This window comes from Numenius arquata, chromosome 3, assembly GCF_964106895.1.
Source record: "Numenius arquata chromosome 3, bNumArq3.hap1.1, whole genome shotgun sequence".
Classification (NCBI taxonomy): domain Eukaryota; kingdom Metazoa; phylum Chordata; class Aves; order Charadriiformes; family Scolopacidae; genus Numenius; species Numenius arquata.
The window spans coordinates 43,713,693-43,731,844 of record NC_133578.1 but is presented as its reverse complement, the minus strand read 5'-3'; the positions used below and the strand labels follow the sequence as shown (position 1 = coordinate 43,731,844).

Sequence of the window (18,152 nt, the reverse complement as noted above, 5' to 3'; positions counted from 1 at the left end):
GGTTATTATGAAACTCAAAATGCAGAGCACCCATGTGGTTAGCAGGGAGATGGTGTTCCCACCAAGCTAACAGTAGACCAGCTCACTGGAATGAGGTTGCTAATAACCTACTTGTAGATGCTGATCTTGAGGCCATTGGATGTTACAACTGAAAAAAACAGTAAAAACTCACAAGGATAAGAAATTAAATATGTTGAAGATGCCAAGCCACAAGGCACTGTTGAGGGTGGGGAGGAGGAGAATATTTCAGAGGAAGGTGAGAACGTTGGGGATCAGAGTAATGGAATGGGCTGACACACGACAGCACAATGTGAGAGACTGGGAACTTTCTCTTTCAAGACCAAGCCCACTGCAGGCAACCAATAAAGGAACACAAATAACTGGTTGTATTGGTTAACCGCGTGCTGATTTCTGTGCATGGGAAGCAATGCTGAAAAGGATAAAGGTGCTGAGTTGTAGAGGTCAGCATTACTCATGCTCCTGATGTGCCAGGAGTTCAAGTGTCTGCACGGAAGAGCTGCCCTGCCACACAGAGGGACAGCCATCCCCAGGGATGTCCTGTCCCAGGAGCAATCTAGCCCTGCTTCAGGGAAAGAAACAAAGCCGTGACACCACTGCAGCCACCCATGGGACTAGTGCATGCCAATGCAGAGGTGCAGCTCCCATTCCCGGCTGATGAGCATCCTCTAACAGCAGAGCCAGAGGCTGTTTACAACTGATGGTCAAGATGTATCCTCAGGCAGTGGCTTTCATGACTTGCAGAGGCAGAATCTGAAAGCCATCTTGCCCCATACACCACCCCGAGGTCTTTCTTTTGCAAGCGGCCCAACTGCAGCGGCCTGGGCAGTTATAGCCCAGGGTGCCAACCCCACCAGCAGGCGAGTGCGGGACCCTGGAGCAGCCTGGGCTTTACCATCAGGGTGATGGACCCCAAAGCCCAGCTGGGTGGCTGAGGTGTTTTAAACCCAGGCACATCCTCGTGGCAGCAGGAGAGCTGGCAGTCCCAGTAAGGTGGCCCACTAAGGACCGGCCAAATTTGCCATTTTGCTTTCACCAAATGCCCTACAGTGGAAGTGCTTATTGTGGGGGTGTCTGCCATCCCCTGCTCCACATCCCTCACAGGAGGAACCCTGCATCAGGCCGTTATGTAAATGTTTCCGATTGATTGAAAAAGTGGGTCATGTGTTAGCCAAATGCTCCTGGCTTTAAGATTTATCAGCATTATTAAATTAAACACGCTTCATGCTCCAGTGAGCAGGAAAGCTACATTGGCCTTTTCTTAATCATACAAGTGAAAGGTAAGTCCTTTATATGGGGGTTCCTAAGCTCGATGGAAATGATGGGAACAATAGAGCTGAGGCATTTACCCTGGGCGCGTGCCTCTTTCTGCAGCCCTCATTCTTCACAGACAAAGGGCTGGGAAAAATTATCCCCCAAACGTCATTTTGAGCATTTTGGAGCATTCCCTGCCTGAAGAGAAACCCATCTCAGACCCTTCCTCTTCACGGCTGTATTCTGCCTAGTTCACAGCAGCTTTGAAATGGCTTCTTTGTGCATCTACTCGAAAGCCCCGAGGATACCATTACATCCAGTCTGAGGGATAGAGTAGATACAGACCCCCAACTCCAACCCAATGCAAAGCAGGTGCAGCCCCACAGACATCAAAGGGGCAGCATTAATCGACAGAAGTGTTGAGTTTGGCCCTGAAATGGAAGTTGCACAGCAAGTCAAGCGAGACTCTGACGAGCATCATGCCTGGGCAGGCAGAGGATCAGAGCAGCATCCTTCCACGCATGGCCATAGCAGCAAACAGCCAAATGGCCTTGCACCACAGCGAGGGGAGTTCTGCAGGGTGGGGAGTACAGTGCTCAGTGCTGATCTGCCCCAAAATAGCCGGGTAACATCTTCCCAAAGGATGATCCTGTTGCAAAGTAAATAGACCTTTTAAACACAACTGCCTTCTGGGAGAGTGCTTGGAGGAGGCGTCATTGGTACTCAGAGCAGTTCGCTTCTTCCCTCTCCCTTGGTTTTGAGATTAAATGTATTAAATTCCAGGAAATTTTCTTAATCTATCAGGAATTCCCTGTGTCTGACAAAGCAGCTCAGGCACCAGTGACTGAGGAGAAGGAGAAGAGGAAGGGAAATGGAAACCCAGAAGAGCAGAAAGACTCCTGTTCCCCATGTACAAATTTACACATTCTGATTTTGTTCCCTTCCAGTTTTCAGAGGTTGGAGTGATTTCCTAAGCTGGTGCTCTTGCTTTCATGCTTGCCGATACCTCACAAATACTGGCACCCTCCTAAAATTTGAGCAAAATTTTCTAATTAAGAGAATTTTGAACACCGTGTACTAAATCAATTTAATGATCATGTCCCAGATGGGAGATGGCACATGAAGCAGAATAGGGTGAGGGAGACCGAGCTCTAGGCTGGACTTTGCTCTCCTCTGGTTTCCAAACAAGAGCTGGAAAAGCGGATGCTGGGATCCCTGCAACCCTCTCCGAACAGGCAATAGCAGGGGTTCGGCTGAGATCGGGCAGAGATGGTGTCCCTGCAGGGGCCAGGAGACATCACTGGCTTTGCGCTTGCTGATGCCAGCCCTCCTCCTCCTCCTTTTCCTCCTCCCATGCATCCATTTGGCCTCCCCAGGCACATTAGCCACGTGCAAGCGAGTCCTATGATGCAGCTCCAGAAAAAGCTGCCTATGCCTCCTCTGCAAATGCCCAGCGGAGAGCCAAGGCATCTGCTGCCATACTGGGGGCAGCTGCCACGAGACAGCCCCCGCCACCCTGGGACACGGCAGCAGCAGCAGTCTGCGTTTTGGAGAAGGTGGTTGAGGCATTTATAAATGAGCTCCATCAAAAAACTGTTCCTCTTGCTTTGGTGCTAGCATGGCTACTGCTTGCAGACCCCCAACTGTAGGGGGAGGGTCTCTCTTATCTGTACTAAAGACAGCAGTCACCCTGGTGCCTCTGGGAGGGATGGTCCTGCCAGAAGATAGACGCACAAGGTAGCCTTTCTTTTGTAGATCTTGTCATGGAATATTCTCATCAGCATTACGGATATCAAATTTCATGGCTTTAACTAGGTATTTGTTTTGGGGGACACCAATATTTTGTTCAATCTGTCTGAAAACAGAGAGGACAAATCAGTGCAAAACTATCCCACAACCCGTCCACTCCCTGAAAGGTTTGGATGGAAAGTTCACAGGCACTGCCAAGCAAACTCAAAGAAGAAAGTGTCTGTCACCCCCCTCATCCATCACACAGCTTCCAGAAACTCACACGTTCTTGACAGGTTTGGTCAGTGCAGGCTGGTAAACTCCAACACCTTGAAGCCCTGTTGACCAACAGTCCTTGCCGACCTGTGCAGGTAAAGAGCAGGGTGGTCGGGACGCCAGTCTGTATGGGGATGCTGTGCCACCTGCCTAGAGGACTACCCCCAAAACCCTACCCTGGAGCATCTTGGTGGTTGCTCAATGGCAATGCCACCCTGAAAAACATCCAACATGCTTCCCAGGCTCTTTTGTGTTTCGGGGCCCCCATCACCAGAAAACCAGGTGTTAAAGAAGACCACAAAGCTTCAGCGTCCTTCAGCACACCACAATACGCTATGGCACAGCCCAGATTTCTAATGTGGTTGGCAGATTTTCATGTTGCGGATTAACATTTTAGCCAGAAAGTCCATCACACAATATCATGTTCCACTGCAAGGGAGGAGATGTTTAAACACCTCTGACCTTTCAATATCTCCTTCACAAAACTCAGGCCAGCATTTTCTGACCCTTGGGAACTGAAAGATGTTCTAAATGCAGAGAAAAGCAGGGGAATACAGGAAAGAAGCTGCTTTTCTGACATGTTATGCTTTCTAGCTTGCTTTCCCAAGGAGCATGGCCTGTCCACATGCGTAAGCAGGAGCTTTCTCCCCACTCATCTCCTGGCAGCTTGATCTGCCATTAAGACCTAATCTAGCAATTTTCAGCATTGCATTTTAGCTGGGAAACACCACGATGCAGCTAGCTCAGGATTATGACGAGAACACAGTCTGGCCAGGTCAGGATGGGGGTGAATAAACAAGGAGTTGAAGTCAAGCATTCCCTTAAAACCCAGGCTCCAAACAGAAATGCATCAGCCACACTTCAGCTGTCAGAAGATGAAGCTGTGAGAGGACGGTTAGTACCATTTACATGAGTGACACAAAATGCTGTTTTGCAATAAAGCTGCATTTCCAGCTGCTGCCATTTTCCACAAATTGTAGTCATTTTGGTTGACCTTTCCTCTGCTCACTCTCCAGCTCCAGTGGAAATTTTTTAGAAATCTCGAACCAAAAAAGATAGCCTCCATGTTACCTTGGTACATCAGCCAGTAGTATATCCCTGGTTCTCACCTGCCCTTGATCTTTCCAAGAGCCATGGGAGACAAATATCCCTGCTCTTGCCCTCACAACAGGATTCTCTGGAGGCTTCATTCTTGGTCACCTTCTCCTATTTCCCTACTCTCATCTGGGTGAGATGTCTGCACTCACGGCCCAGGACGTCACTCAATGGCTGCTGATGAGCAATTATAACCTTCCTTCCCCTCCTTGCCTGTGTGCACTAGAGGACCCTTCCAGTCTCGCTCACCTCTATGCCAGTTACCCCCATTACTATTGCAGGGGTGCAAATGCACCTTCCTCTGGATTCTCTGCTCCCTCTCTTTCCCTCTATGCTCTGCTGGCTCCTCTGCCCAAAAATTCAGTGCCAGGACCATCAGAGCAATCTCTCCTACTGCCTCCATTTGCTACCTCCATGCTTCAGGTGGTCTTCTAACTCCTGCTTTTCCCATTCAACCTCTTTGCTGAGTGCAACTCTTGTGAGCTCTTCTTTATTTCTAGACATTCATTTCCTACCACCTTCATGTCAGCATGACTTTCTCCCCAGATCCTTTGCCCTCTAGAGAGCAGGGTTGGTTTTTTACACAGGGAGAGATATTGGCTCTAGGTATTGGTATTAGCCAGAGTTCAGGAGCATCAGCTACAATGGTCCATACCTCCAGCCCTGTTACACCATGGTGGGCTCAGCCACATCCCAGCCAAATGCACACCTCTGCTCTCAGACCAGCCCAAATCTGGGCTAAGCCTCCTCTCCCCTCCAGAAAATTCTCTATGGCTTTCCTATGTTTCTACTTCATCTGGTACACCCACAAGCTGATATCAGGCTACGCATCCTGCTTTGGGTGTTGACTGTACCAGCCTCATTTGCCTCTGCTGAACCCACCTTACATTTGTAGGTTTTCAGTGGGGCTTCATGCCTTTCAGAGTGATTTCTGACCTGATTGATAAACCAAGAGGAATAGAAACGCAGCATCACATACTTCTAGCACAGACCTGTCCCAGAGAGCGAGGAAAGCTGGCAAGTTTCTATAATGAAGAGTAGAACAAACCCCTGGCTCCAGTCTGTGGACACTGTAAACCCAGGGAGGGATGTCCAGTAAGAGTTCTTGCTCATCCGCTGAGCACCATGTGGTTCATCACAGCCTGCTGCACCTCAACAGTTAACTAAGACCAGCAGCAGCCACTCACAGAAGTCCAACCCTGGCATGGCTGGTGCATGGATGTGCAATCACGTGTGAAATCAGAATCAGGCCCCACATGTCAGATGGCATTAGTCTCCACCATCTCTAAGGCAAGGCTGGTCTGAGGAGAACAACTGGTTTTGTTGCAATGGTGGTGCTATTATTGCGATCTTTTGTGTAAAGGCTAGTGAGCAAAACCACAGATTTTCCCTACTGATCACCCCAGGATGAAGGTCTTGCATGCAATAACTTCATCCCATGCGACAGGCCAGCAGGATGATAGCACCTCCCTCTTGCCCTGATACATCTGCAGAAGACAGAAAACCTGGAGGCTTATGCTCATTACCAGGTTTAGGGGAAATTTAGGAAGCTGTACCTGAGATATGTATCTGCAGGGGAGGCAGAATTTCCATTCATTCACATGAGCTACTGCTGTGTTGCAAGCAGGGGCTGGACACACAACAGTGAGAGAAATGCAATTCAGTGGGAGCAGGCTATTAGATGCCCTTGTGCAACCCAGAAAAGCCTGTCTGGGCTGGTATCAGGGCTCTCAAAATCAGTGAGATGAATGTATTAAACCACCATCTCAACAAGCTGATATAACCCCGCTTGAAATAATAAAGGGTCTTCATTGAATTGGTTTAATTTTGTAGTGAATTAAAGCTGCTTTTGGAAGGCAAAGGTGAGGAGGTGGGTGGGAACAACACACTTTAATTCAGCCACTTCCATTTCACCCTCTTAGTTACTTTTGGAACAATTTGACAATAAAAATAGTATTTTCAGTGAATGTCAAAATGCTTAAGTACATCAGAAATTTTGCCCCATGAGGTGATGAGAGTCAATGCTCTTTGCACTACTCAGCTGGGTCCACTGCAATTCAGTGACCAAGAGCATCCTCAGATGTCTGTGAACCTTTAGTAAGTGCTGGGTGGACTGAAGACACTGTGCGCTGAGAAAATAACATTTCCTGGGATGAGGAGGGCCACTCAGTCTCCTCAATCACAGCTTTTTCCTCTGCCAGCAGATTAAGGAACAGAAAATAATGATCCATTAAGGTTTTTTCCTGAAATACAGGCTGTCCCTCCATGCCAAATCCAAGCTTTTGGAGAGGCTGGGAGCAAGGGCTCCAGAGGAGCTGCTGACGGACCAGCAAGGACCAAGCATTGACTTGGTCTCTGCCCAGCACAGGTGCCCTGGTCACCGCAGGAAGGCAGCGCTGGCAGCACCGCATCGCACCCCCAGCCTGATCCCTGCTGCAGGGCTCAGCACTGCAGAGCAGGGCGGATTCTGCTGCAGCAACAAAGAGGCAGAAAAATAACCCCAAAGCTTTCACAAGTTAGCTGAAATGGCGCTGTCGAGGCCGGGTGCCGTACTTCAGTGCCACACTCCACACCTGCATCCCTGAACGTGCCGTGAAACACAAGCAGCACCACTAGCAGTGCTGCAGAGGGCAGCTAGACCGAGCCGCTGGGGAATGGGGAAACTCGTGTGACGTGAAGGGAGCTCATCAAGCATTTCTGCAAACACTGGCAATAAACACCCCTGGGATGAGCCTTCACAGAGCGGGGAAATGCCCTAACTGGTAGTACTGAGGCAGTAATGAGGCTGTTCATACCGTCCTACATGGCATTGTCCTGAAAGAGCCAGGGAAGCCTGGGGCAGATGAAACAATTTGAAGATGCTGGGAAATGCTCTAAACCCCCCAAAACATTTCTCAGTGGCACTCCTGTTAAACGGCCAGGCGACTACCCAAGTGGGGGTAGCCAATATACTGGAGAGCAGAGCAAGAAGCCAAAACGAGCTTGGCAAAGGGGAGAAAATAAGACACAGTTCAGCAAGGCAAAGTACTGAGCTTGGCTGTGTGCATTAAGCACACAGAAACAGAGGAAGAGCTCCCCATCCACCCAAAAAGGGCCAGGAGAGACAACTCAACCTGCAAGTTCAGGATCTGCAGAAGGAAACGAAGAATTACAAGGTGGGTCTCCACCGGAGATCCAGGCAGCAGAGAGCGAACCCAGATCCCCGGGGCCAGCAAACATAGCCCACAGGTAAGGGCTGGAGGAACCAAAGCTCTGCGGCACAGGGGGATGGGGAGGAGACAGAGCAATGGTCTTGAGCGAGGGGCTTAAAGCGCAATGAAAAAGATCCAGGCCAGGCACAGGAAAAGAGCTTCCCTGCAGTCATGTGCTGTCAGTGACAATGTCATTCTGCCAGTCATCATTGTTTAAATCTTATGAACATTTGGGTATTTGCAAATAAAGCTCATCTCTGTTGGACAACTGCACTTATAACCTTGACATTGTGCTATGCCCGGGTCGGTCACGCTTCAGGGATACACCCAATTTAGCGGTTTTTTTCCCTAGCCAGAGGCTAAGGAACAGGACCCAGGAGATGCTGCCTCACATAGGGAGATGCCTTGACAGATGCCCCAGGGATGCTCTGCCGGGGCTGTGCATCAGCTCCAAAGGACCATTGTCTTGTCTAAAGGATGCCAGCACAGCCAGCATTGGAAACACACCCCTCCAGGGACTGAGGGATGAGACAATCAGCTAGCAGTCTCCTATGTGCCAGTTTTTACATGTCATTTTTCAGAAGGCCAAAGGACACCCAAAAAAGGATGCTCATGGCCATAGGTCCATGCCAGCTGCTCATAAAGGAGGCGAGACCATGGTGAGCTGTGTGGACCTTGGAGGACAAGCAGCTTGTCCTTCAGCAGCTTGGAAACAAGAGGGCACAGCTCTGCAAAGAGCTCCAGGCATAATCCTGGCATCCTTTTAACTGGGGGAGCAGCTGAGAGGAGAGCACCTCTGAGGCCTCAGGAAAGCGAAAATGTATGGGCACGTTTATCCCACTGCCATGCCAGAGTCTGCACAGCCTTAAACATAACCTTGAGAGGGTAACTCAGTCCTCACCTAAAAGAGCTGAATGGACTAGCACAAGACTTTTGCCCGTGCTGTTTCTACACCACTGCTGCACAGCATGCAAAGCTGCAACAGCTGCAGAGCAGGCACCAACCCTCCCCCCCCATTTTTCTTGATCCGGCCACCAGGGATGTGGCCTCCTGTCCCCTAACCCTTCTCTCCACCTTGGCCCATCATGCTGCACACCCTTTCTGGCATCTCGGATAGCTGGGCCCGGGGGACACCTACTTCCAGTGCATCCTCCAAAACTGATGAGGATGCAGCCAGCAGCATCTCCCCGCAACTCAGAGCAGTAGGCATCCTGTGCCCCCTCCCCCCCCAAGTCTGTGACTCCCCTCATTCCTCTCCACCAGAGCCTGCTGGCTGCCCTGGCTTTAATCCTGCAGGCAGCATCAACCCAATAATTTCCTTCCATTTTCAATCTGCTGATGTGGGGGCAGTCCGCAAATCCCTTCATCCTGAGAGTGAAGCAATCTACTGCCTCTTCTCATCACATCTCCATTTCTCTCTCTAATCCCTGGAAACAGGGATGAGGCTTGCAGCACATGGACAGCCCTGGAGGGGTCTGTCCAGGCACCAGTGGACAGACAGACAGACAGACTTGGAGCAAACGGGAGCAGACAGGAGGTGCCAGATCAAGATGGGCAAGGAGTATGTTATTTTGACCATGCTCAGTCTCTACAAAACCCAACTGATTTAGCTGATTATTTATTTTATGAAAAAAAAGAAAAAGTAGATGGCAGCCCAATGCCAGACTGTGCAGGATGAAAGACGAGGGTTTGGGGATATTCTCATGAATGCCACTGAATTTTTCAAAGCACCTGGGGCAGGTCCTAGCCTCTCTTGATCCAGGGATGGAGGAACCGGCAGCTCTTCCTATTTTCCCCCCAACATTGCGGACATAAGGGACAGACTAGGGACAGCATCATTCTGCTGGTCCCCTCCACATTTAAGAAAATGCGTGGGGACCAAGTGAGACCAACGGAGGAGGTACGACCAGCCTGGCCCCATAAATCGCAGCTCCTCCAGGCTCAGGGCTGGATCCAGGGCTCTCCCTTTGCCATTTCTCCACACGCCTAAACCCATGACTTCCACTCCAGCCAGAGGTGCTATTTGGGAATGGGAGACTGATGGGAGACACGGGAAGGGAGACCCTTGCGGTATCTCCCTGCTCTGGAGAAGCAACCCAGCATCGTTTGGTCAGGACAGAGTGGATCAGTTGGGATGCAGCATTAACACCATCCTCCCTTTCTCAAGCATCCATTTGCATAGGGCTGGAGAAGGCGGGGGTGAGTCCATGCTCAGTGGCCACCGTAAGGCCACGTCCTGCCTGACATTGCCCCCAGATGAAAGAAAGCACTGTGAGCAAGGAGGATGCAGGGGCAGTATGTGACAAAGCCATCCGGCGGCTGTGCCGGCAGTGGAGCTATGCTGCACAGCCCCTGTCCCGTGCTCCGTGGTGGTGGCTCTCCCTGGCTTTGGCCAGCAAGGAGGAGGATGAGGGCCGTCGGCGGCTGGGGGTGGATCGCTGCCGCGCCGTGCTCAGACCCTGACAGCAGGCTCCAAAACTGTCACTCCTGATCTGTTTTCACTTCAGCTAAACCTCAACCCTGATTAAAATCAAGGAGAGCTGCCTTCTCCTCTCTCCTTCTCCCCGTGGTAGGTCCTCTGTAACCTCAGGTCTAAACACTGAGCAAAATGCACCAGCGAGGGAATTGGTGAATTTGCTTGGATGGGAATCAGGGCTGCTGGAGAAGGGGCCACAACCAACCCTGTCCCCCAAACCTAGCCCTGGCTACAAGGGCACGGCTGCCGCAGTGGTCCCATCCCCACAGGGCCACAGGTCCCCACTGAAATCCAGGGTGGGATGAGCCACCGACACTCAGAGCTGTCTCTGCAGTGGGTGGATGGTGAATCCGTGGGGTGGAGGAGGTCTGGTGTCAGGGAGGTGCCCTGTGCTGGCACCTGCTGCCAGCTACCAGCTCATTTAGCAAAGCCTGAATAAAACAAAGAAATTAAACCAGACACATGTGTGCGCAATTGCAGCACCAGGACGGACGCATTCAGCGGGAAGCTGAAAATACCTCACTACATGGATGGGGACAGCCCTCACCTCACCCAGCATTTAGATTCACTTTCCACTTCAGCTGGCCAAAAAGCAGCTACAGAGGCCTGGCAAACTCAAGCCACACAGGCTGCCACCCACCCTTGTGGTGCAGGAATGAGGGCTCCATGCCCGGGGTGCCACCCTGCACAGCATGTCCTAGGGATGGGAAAGCATCCTCTGCTTCACCAAAAGCAAATACATTGCTTCGTTACAGATTGGAGCCGAGGCTCCAAGCACTTTGCTGCTGGTGGGATTGAGCCCGTCGCTCTGTGCTGGGCATGAGCCCCAACACTGCAGGGAGCCACACTGGCCAGCAAGGTGCCCGCTCCCCTTGCCGCACAGAAAATTCCCATTTACCAAGTGGGTGTGCGACTTGGAGGAAAAAAAATTACCATCGCCTAAGAAAAGCGGTCCTGGAACCACCCAGAAGAGCATCCTGCAAGGTGGTGAGCATCCCACCGTTCAGGCACCCAGGACCCCTCTGCTTCCACCTCAGACCAGCGCTGGCTTCCGTGGAGGTGGTTTGCTAGGTCCGCTCTGCACAACCCGTGCCACCAGTTCTGACAGCATTCGTATTTTCTGATCCTTTGCACTAAGATCCCACCGCTTCTCTTAATGCATTTTGAAGGCAGAATTTGCACCTATTGCAGTATGAACATTACAACAGCGCTGAAACCACTTAAAGAGGTTTTATTTTTCCCTTGGTCTTCATCAGTAGCCTTTTTTTCCCCGCCCCAAAACAATCGGTTTTCTTCAGAAAGAAATGTCCTCTTAATTCAGCAAGATTAAAAGAACATTTTTTACCATTATTCCTCAGGAAGAAAAAATTTCAAATTTGCTTTTATATCTGAGAATACAAGACATGTTTATATAAATTAATCCATAAAAGAGGGGGAAAGTTTGAGACTAAGATCTTAAGAAATATTATTGAATTATTTTGGAATTCTATACTAAAATCAAACCCCCAGATATCAGGAAAAACTGCCATTTTTCAGGGTTTGGTTTCTGTATCAAAATGCAGGCTAGCATCTGTCTTTGCATCTGTCAAAACAAAGGTCAATCATTTTATAGAAACTTAAACACAACGCCCTTGATCCACTGTTTCTGATTTATTTTTAAGTTGCATGTGACTTTCAAATAATAAAATAAGATTTTCTAATACGGTTCACATTAAAATTACATTATTCCAGAAAACTCAGATTACAAAAAAAATAAATCTGAGAACATTTTCCCTTTATAATAAGGAGATGATGTTTTGGCATTGATTTCAACAGCATTTAAGTCCTCCATAACTTTTGCAACTAAAATTTCGCTTTTCTGCTTATAAAGCGATAGTGCAACCAAAGAAAACGCAACAGAAACGCAACAGTATCAGAAAGAATTTAGCCATCCTGAATAAAATGGGTACCTGAAGGCAAACTGAGAATAAAATGACGTGAGCCTCATAATAAAAGGTATTCCTCTCCCCAAATCAAATTTCCCCAGCACAAAGAAAAGAAAAAGAAAAAAAGGAAATAGAACCAAAAACTTAAAAATTAAATCAAATAGGGTTGGGGGTTTTATTACTTTGTCAAACCCAGATGCGATTAACATCTATCTTATTTTAGTATCAAGTTCTTTAAGGCAATTTGTTTTGTGCTATTCCCACCTCAAGCGCATACATAAAGGACACTATCCAAAGCCTGCACTGTAAATCACGCAAATTAGGAATGGCTGAATATTCTGGTTAACGCAGAGATGGACACTTCCCTGCCCAGGGATACGATCTTCAGCATTAGCCGCAAGACACAGGTAAAATTGAATTTTAGTAAAATAAAGCACGGACTGAAACGGAGAACAACAATCTTGCTAAACAATTTTACAATAGCATTTTGCAAATCAATTTTGCAAAAATATTTTTGCAAATATTTTATAGGACAGACTTGAGGACCAGCCGTTAACTTAAGCTAACCCCCTTGCTCATGCACCTATTGCTCCCATAACCCCACCTCCCACCAACACAGACCTACATTTCCTCTACAGAGAATTCACTTAAGATGGCTCTTAACCATTCAAACCTCTTTCAACCCATACTGGAGTCCCAGACCTGACTCGTTTCATGATTCTTCCCTGATTTTCATCCATAGGAAAAGTTGTACGCGGCAGGTGGTCTTCCACCAACACAATCTTTTAAATCTTCTTACCTTCCCCAAAGAGCCGCTTTAGTGCCGATTTGGCGTGAGGGGGGGTCCGGACAGATGGCCAGCCTTTTCACGTTTGGAAAGGATGAGAAATGCTATGGGGGAAAAAAATCCCAGTGATTTTTGCTATACGGCACAGAGGGCTCCAAACCTCATTGGCCCTGGGAGAGCCACCACGTGGCACAGGATGAAGAGCACATGACCCATTTTCTCCTAAATCCCTCTGTTTGCTGGAAAGGGGGATGCACCCACTGCTCATGTTCTTGTTATTTCAGTGGGCTTTGATTTTTTTTTTTATTTTTTTAAAGGCCACTGAGCAAATCAGGTTGCCTCAAGGCAATGAGGGCGAACCAGCCAATGCTTTCAACATGAAGTAGAAAGGAGCTCAGGAGACAAGCACCGGGCCACTGTCCGTGTGCACAGGGAAATTTGGAGATGCTTTACCAGGGTGCTGGCAGAGGGGTGCCTGCCCACCCGCTGTGAGGACAGAGCCTCTGGGAGGGAGAGGAGGGAGTGCAGCATTTGACTGCTGGTGACGGGCTGTGTTAACCATCCATCTCGGAAGCAGGCAGCAGCAGAGGGATGGACCAGGCTGAAGCCCTGACCGCAGAGCTCTGGCTCAGCCGGCTCCCTGAGTCTTGAAGGAAGAGGATGTGTTACAACTGCTCCATCACTAAAAAAAAGATTATCTCATGCCCCTGCATTGCTCCTGACCCGCCTCCCAGCTGATGCCATCCTCTGCTGCCCTCCCTGCTAAAGCACAGTGGTTGTACCAACCAACTGCTCCAAGAGACGACAAGTCTCCTGCTTTGGAGGCAGAGGGTCAGCTTTCTTGGAAGAAAGACCAAGTGCAGTGGAGGGAGTGCGGCACACTCCAGGTGGGCATTGCCTGCTCCCACTACTGCATGGCCATGCCAGGCTCAAAGGGCATTTCAAAGTGTCCCCCCATAGACACTCGCCAAATCTAAAATGCAGCACAATTCTGAGGATGTTCTACTCCAGAAGGGTCCTCAAGGCCCTGTGGAGCAAGGCAAGACAAGCCACAGCTCCCAGCATCCGACTGATGCTGGAGGTCCCTCCTTGCCCAAGCTCTGTGTTTACCAGGGGACAGCAACTCTGAGCCACCACATCCCAGGCAGCCATGGTCCACAGGCCAAGCAGCTCCTGGCCTTCTCTTGGTAACCACAGCTACTATCCCATCAGTGTCAGGACACTCATTCTGGGGAATGCAAAAAGAATTTTTGGAGCCAAAGACATCCTCTTGTTTTTCCCACCAAAGTCTATAGGTCATGCCAGTCAGAAGCTGCATTTTTCTAACAACCTGAGTCTCCACCTGGCAAATCCCTCAGCTGTGTCATCTTGTCATGCCAGCAATACGCCCATTCATCACCCTTGCCAATGGAAAGCTCCAGGTGAATCTGTGTCTGGCATCTTGAATTTCAGTGACGTTACTTCTGCAGAGCAGCTGTCCCCAGCCATCCCATCATCCAAGGGCTTGAGCCCTTCTTATCTAAGGGTAACACCCAAGGCTCCTTGAAAACCCAGCTGAGCTTGGGCTTTGGTGACAAAGCACAGCTCTGGCCACCTCCATGCCTTCTTGGCATCACCACCACATCCCGACCTGGCACTCAGCCTGGCTGGTGGTCCTCCACCACAGCTCTCCCCCAGCACACAACTCTGCATGGGGACAGGAGGTATCAGGAGGACAGCCCCTATTTCCAGGTCCTTCCCGAGGCTAGACTGTCTCACCATGCTGTTATCAAAGACAGAAGTACAGCCATAAAATGCCCCTAACCATGTAGAGAAGAGCAGGGTTTCACCTGAAATCCTCTCTGGCTCGGAGGGTCAGTTCTCCAGCCACCAGCCAGTCAATGGGGCATTTTATTCCAACAAATACAAGCTAAGAGAGAAACTTGCCATACTCAAATGCAAACTATAGACATAGTCAAATGCGTTCAGCTCACTGCTTTCCCCCCCTGTGTTTTGCAATGGCCAACATACAAAGGGAGAGAAGAAAACCCCCCATCTACCAGCCCCGCAGCTCCCCGTTCACAGCCCCCTCATCCTTCCCCAGCGATGTCCAGCTAAATCTGGCTCCCAAGTAATCTTCTGAATTATTATATAATAGAGAGGCAGGCGGAGAAATAATTTTAGGCTGCTCTGTCGATAGAAAGCAAGCTGGATTAAAAGATCAGAACAAGCAATACTTAGATTAAAATGGTTTGTTATTTGCAGCTGTAGAAAATCTGTGGCTAAAGCACAGAAGATGTTGAGGGAAGATGCATCATCTTTCTTTCCCCCAAAAAGAGCTTTCTACGTATTAGCCAAGTCAAGTTCTAGGTTTCCAACCTACGCTCAGGTTTTATTTCCCAATGGGTCAAAGAAATACAATTTGCCAGTTTGTATGGCATTTTGTCTAAAGACTTATGAGCAGGCAGAGATGCTTCAAGTTACACTTTGCTCTGCAAGTCGAGTTCGAATTAAACACCATCAACACATCACTGCTTGTTAAGAAGTCAGACCCCTTGAGCCAGGGGAACCGGCATGTGGCTTGGCAAACAGCTTCATTACCTATGAGAAACGGGCCTCCTGGCACACAACATGGGTTTTATCGGTGCCAACACCTTTGCCTTTAGCCTGTGCCTCCCCACACCCCTGAGCTGACGGCAGGCAGATGCCAGGCCCACCGGTGGTGGGGAGGTGGCTGCGGCTGGGAGAAGCCCATCAGACAGCAGGGCCGCTCTCTGCAGGCGCCTATATGGCGTCCCCCTGGCCCCCAGCAAGGTCGATGGCACAGGGTGCCATGCCAGGCCCCGCTCTGACTGATCGCTTTGGAAAGGCGTGAAGGGGAGGCAGGAAAAAAATGGTGAGAAAGGGACCCGACAGTGGGGGCCGGGCTCTCCGCAGGGCACAGTGCTCATCAGCCGCATCCCAGATTGATGCCGCTAGCTTTGCTCGTTCACCTTCAAGTTCAGATTAAGCAGAAGGGTCAAACTGGGAAATCGTTTGTCACTGGCGGGCATGTCCCCTTCACCACCTTGCAGCCTCGTGTTGCACTGTGGCCAGCTTTTCCCCTTGCTGGCATGGACAATTCCCACCCGAGCACCTTGCTTGCCCCACAGCATCTCCAGCTTCCAGCATCAGCAGCAACCACTCATCACATTGCCTAGGTGCAAGATGGAGGAGCAGCTGTTTTCCAGTGCCAAGTGGTCTCCTAAAACAGAGTCTTCTTCCAGGTGTCACTTTTACCTGTAGTTTTTCTATAAAATAGTCATGATACTACACACACAGGATCAGCTAGGAGTTCAAAGGATGAAATTCCCTCTTGCCATGGGTCCAGGACGCAGACTTGAAGGGGACTTAGCACTTGAAATGAAAACCACACCTTACTTTGCATTTTGAGCCAGAAGCTGCTGGCTTGCAGAGAGCTGGGCGCCAGGCTCCTCTCCTGCCTGCAGATGTGGGAGAGAGGTCAGAGCACAGGCCTGGGAGAAGGGATGGGATGTTGAACAGGGAGCACGGGAAGGCAGAAAAACTTGGTCAGAGACCTTCCTGGAGGGAGGTTGCTGCTGCAGGATGTTATGACGTTCATCCAAATGGTGCTTTAATAACCACTTATTGCAGAAAAGTGTCTTCACTAAGGCCAGAGAATAAAACACATTTGCTGGACAGATTTGGGTTATGAGCGCTTGTGGAAGGACAGTTTGGGGACTGGGACCCAGGCTGCTCAGTTCCCCCAGCAAGGCTGTGCCCCGGTTTTCCTGGAGCTGGCTATGGGGAGCTCTTCCCCAAGACCTGCCGTGATCAGGGGAATGCCAGCAAGTGGGGAAGAGGCAAAGCCCTCCTGGGATGATCTCTCAACTACATTTTCCCTTCAGCTCATGGCCTTCTAGCTACCGCAGGAAAGCCAAAGCCACCCTTCACCCCTGCAAAAACCCCTCCATAGATGGATGTGTTTGTAAGAGGCTGCCCGTAGCACACAGGAGCCACAGACGGTGACAGCAGAGACCTCAGATGATGCATGCTCAAGACAAGGCACGACCGGTACCCGCCACACCACCAGTGACCTTGGACAAGCCTCCTCACAGGTTTTTGAGCAAGTTCTAACCTTTGTGCTCTTTACTGGGTCACCTGCAGCTCCTCTGAGAAACCCTCCATCCTCTATATCCAAAATGCACCATCTTCTCGCAGGTATAGGATGTTGCTGTGGCTGGTCTCTCCCAGGGCTTTAGGTGCAGAAAACAAGGATTGGTGACACTTTTAAAAGGAAAGGGAGAAGAGAGGTGGGTTTGTCTGTCGCTACAGAATTTCTGCCTTACGGAGCTACCTTCTCACTCAGAGACGCATTTCTTTCTCTTCACTAATGGAAAATGTTGCCCCGCTATCCATTTGCGACAGTCAATGCCTGGGACAACATGATGGCCCCGGGCCAAAGCAGATCTAATTTAGTAACAAAAGCAGAGTGGCTGATGAAAATGACCCCATCTATGCACTTCCCAGCTCCGCTCTTTAGCTGGTTTTAATGGACCCATGTGACCAATGCGGCAGAAAGCAGGTGGCCAAGCGCAGGGAGGGCATAGGCAGCAGGAAACGAGACGTGCACGGATGCAGGACTGTGCCGGCCCCTTTGCAGAAAGAGGCCCCAGCAGCAAAGCATGCCTCTCATAGAAGCCCTGTTGGTAGGACTGCACCATGCAGGAAGCAAAACCCCCTTCCCTTTTTTTTGCCCACGCTGCAGCATTGACCCTCACGCGGAGCTGGGTCCCTGCGGGGCAGCGGTACCTCTGTACGCAGAACCCAACCACGTCCTCCCTGCAGGCATTTTATAGCCTAAGGGAGACTGTGAGGCAGCTGCAAAGACCCCCCAGGCTCTGGAAAGTGACTGATGTCGCCTTACCTTACCCTGCAGGTTGGCCTCGAGCTCCAGAGCAATTCCTCGGAGGGTCCGGTTGCACCAGAAAAGGGCATGCTGAGCACGGGGCAGAAACCGTGTCCGCAGAACGAGCCTGCAGACCAGGACATGGCAGAGGTTAGGCACAGACACTTGACGGCTGCTTATCATCCAGGAAAAGTGAATTTCAGAGAGAAATAAAACATGGTTTGGGTTGGGAGGGACAAAACAATCAGGAACATCACCTCCAGGTTGTTCATGAGACAGGGAGCAAAGCCCTATCTATACTTTCCTCTACATCCAGAGTAGGTTTGGGCAAGTCCTGCCCCAGTATCTACTGATCAAGGGAAGTCATCTGAAGGGACGGTTTGTGGAGGAGTGGGTCCCCAGGACATGACCCCAGCAAGAACCCCCAGCTGACCACAGCCTAGCAGTCCAGCTTGCGGGAACTGCCCCCACAGAGGGGGGGCAAACCAGGGGTCTCCTTCATCCAGAAATCACA

At 50.1% G+C, this 18,152-nt stretch overlaps 1 protein-coding gene across 1 annotated transcript in view; it reads right to left on the bottom strand.

Annotated features, from left to right (window-relative positions):
• PCBP3 (poly(rC) binding protein 3) overlaps positions 1–17,742 on the bottom strand; it is a 41,119-nt gene extending 23,377 nt beyond the window's left edge. Inside the window, exon 1 of the mRNA XM_074144724.1 lies at positions 17,662–17,742. Within this exon, the coding sequence (XP_074000825.1) occupies positions 17,662–17,727 (66 nt within the window). The 5' untranslated portion in view covers positions 17,728–17,742. The remainder of the gene's footprint in view (positions 1–17,661) is intronic.
• Positions 17,743–18,152: the final 410 nt, after the last annotated feature.